The sequence below is a fragment of the Borostomias antarcticus genome (assembly GCF_949987555.1).
Source record: "Borostomias antarcticus genome assembly, chromosome: 31".
Taxonomy (NCBI): domain Eukaryota; kingdom Metazoa; phylum Chordata; class Actinopteri; order Stomiiformes; family Stomiidae; genus Borostomias; species Borostomias antarcticus.
In genome coordinates, this window is record NC_140264.1 from 5,428,327 (window position 1) to 5,430,826 (window position 2,500).

The 2,500-nt window shown below is 50.7% G+C and overlaps 1 protein-coding gene across 1 annotated transcript in view; it reads right to left on the reverse strand.

The window, feature by feature from the left end:
* The window catches only part of LOC311327244 (protein sidekick-1-like), a gene marked incomplete at both ends in the record, with an annotated part of 20,472 nt that overhangs the window by 11,431 nt on the left and 6,541 nt on the right, over positions 1 to 2,500 (reverse strand). Inside the window, one exon of the mRNA XM_084460277.1 lies at positions 1,974 to 2,089. Within this exon, the coding sequence (XP_084316403.1) occupies positions 1,974 to 2,089 (116 nt within the window). The remainder of the gene's footprint in view (positions 1 to 1,973; positions 2,090 to 2,500) is intronic.

A 2,500-nucleotide genomic window follows, 5' to 3' on the forward strand; every position in this document is an offset into this window, starting at 1 on the left:
TCTGGTCAGAAGTGATTTAAAACATTCTCCCTTTCTCCTCTTCTTAATCCCCCTCCTCCCTCCCTCCCCCTCCCTCCCTCCCTCTGTCTCAGTGGAATACCCTCCCTCCCTCCCTCTCTCCCTCCCTCTATCCCTTCCTCCCTCCCTCTATCCCTCTCTCCCTCCCTCCCTCCCTCCCTCCCTCCCTCCCTCTCTCCGTGTTGTACCCTCTGGCCCCTCGCTCCTCTCCTCTAATCAGGATTCTACAGCTCCGCTTCACAAATATTACATTCACTCTTTCCTATTCCTCTCCAGAAGAAATCAATGTGTGTACAGGGGACAGATAACCTTGTGTTGGAAGTTCCAACTGCTGGAGGGGGGGGGGGAATAGAGAGAGAAAGAGAGAGAGAAAGGGAGAGAGAGAGAGAGAGAGAGAGAATTGGGGTGCACAATATATGAATTTGAGAAACTTTATTTCTGTCTGTTGTTCTGTCTGGGACATAGATAAATTACTGTATGTGTGTGTGTGTGTGTGTGTGTGCGTGTGTGTGTTTCTGGTTGCATCCCAGATGCCTTTTGCTCTTTTGCTGGAAGATGGTATTTGTGCCGGTAAGGTCATGTTCTGAGCACAGACTGAGAAGTCTTACGCCATTGGAGTCGACTCATCCAACGCCATGTGGCCCAATCACTCCACTCCAGTTTTGCACGTTTTTTTGCATTAAAATCACAGAGCAAAATGTTTTTTTTAGTCACTGCGTGGGAGGTGATTGAGTTCATCATCAAGTGTCTGGTAGAAGTGATCCTTCTCTTCATCCTGAGATGGTTAAGTGGGTACGCAGGCTCTTACCAGGGTGAGAGGGAGAGTCATGAGCCCTTCCCTAAAGCCTACTGGTGTTCCGGTAAGCTTGGGTAAGAGGCTGTTTTTAATCGCAAAACCCACCCCATGACGATGTCCTCCTCTCAAAAGAACGTGTAGCTCTCTCTCACCTCCTCTAGGAGCTTGGTTTCACTGAGTGCCGCCACATCCCCATTGGTTGATTGATTGATTGATTGATTGATTTTTATTTTTAAGACAGGGACAAGGTACAGTAGACATTTACCCTATAGAATAGGGAGAGATGCACTGTACAAGGTTATAGCTAAAACAGCTCATTTCCACCCGCAGTCCCTGGGCAAATAAATATACAGTCTTAAAATAGTGGGGCAAATAGTACACAGTAGGAGAGTTACATACATAGAAGGAATACAAACAAAGTTATATAGCAGTGATTTCATTCATCCCTATACCCACATCCCAACCTCCCCAGACCCTTAAAAAAGCGCTTCAGCTCGCTGGCAATAACTGCTGTTGTGCGCTGTGGTCTGTCTGCAGCGTGGCTGCCATCCAGGAGTGTCCTTATGCTCCATTTAAATGGTTTATGTTTTGTTTTTCGATCGCATAGTGGGATGTGCTGGCAGGTGCGCTGTCCTGCCCAGGCAGAGTGCTGAGTGGGCAATTTTTGTGCCACCTCTTCTAGGCCGTTCCCCAGTTGGGGGGGGGCAGGGCAGTCCCTATATGAGGCTGCCCGGACACACGGGGGTCTGCCGGAAACATGTCTCACACGGAGTGGGACATCTGGAACAGCAGCGTACACAATAACAACAACAACAACAACAACGCACGGCAGAGCGTGCAATAAGGCTCCGCCCCTGCTGCACCCAGCAGCAGTGTCACAGGTACGGTCTGCAGCCTCAACCAAGGATCCAGGACTGGACTCTTCAGCCAGAACAAGACTGTCATCATTAGATATGATGGACAACCAGCAATGTGTGTGTGTGTGTGTCAGACAGTGTGTGTGTGTCAGACAGTATGTGTGTGTGTCAGACAGTGTGTGTGTGTGTGTGTGTGTGTCAGACAGTGTGTGTGTGTGTGTGTGTGTGTGTGTGTCAGACAGTATGTGTGTGTCAGAGACAGTGTGTGTGTGTGTGTGTGTGAGAGAGTGTGTGTGTGTTACCTTGTATCCCTGGATGGGTCCGTTCTGTGTGTCCAGGGGCGGAGCGTCCCAGCTCAGCTCCAGGCTGGTGGGGCCTTCGGGGGCCACCTGGATGGACTGGGGGGCCACGGACGGAGCTGGGGGGGGGGGGGGGGGGGGGGGTTCGTTAGAAGAGGGGTGTGTGTGTGTGTGTGTGTGTGTGAGGAGGGCTTAAGTAAAAGTGTGTGTGTATTTGTGTATTTCTCTACTTCCAATTAGAACTTGCCTAAGGCACTCCCTGATTTTTCTATGCACACACTATATATATCACACTATTTCATCATCCTACTACTCTTCATCCTCTTCCTCATCCTCACACTCCCACAGCCAGTAGCGTTTCTAGCTTATATGCCCCCCTGGGCGAACCCTCCCACTACGGCCCCCCCCCCCCCCCCCCCCCCCCCCCGACCCCGGGCGAGCCGATGCGATGGAATACTTTCAGTTTCAGTGAAATGAACGGGCTTTCCGATTGTGAATGATGAACTGTCGGCAAGTTGTTGACCGTGGGG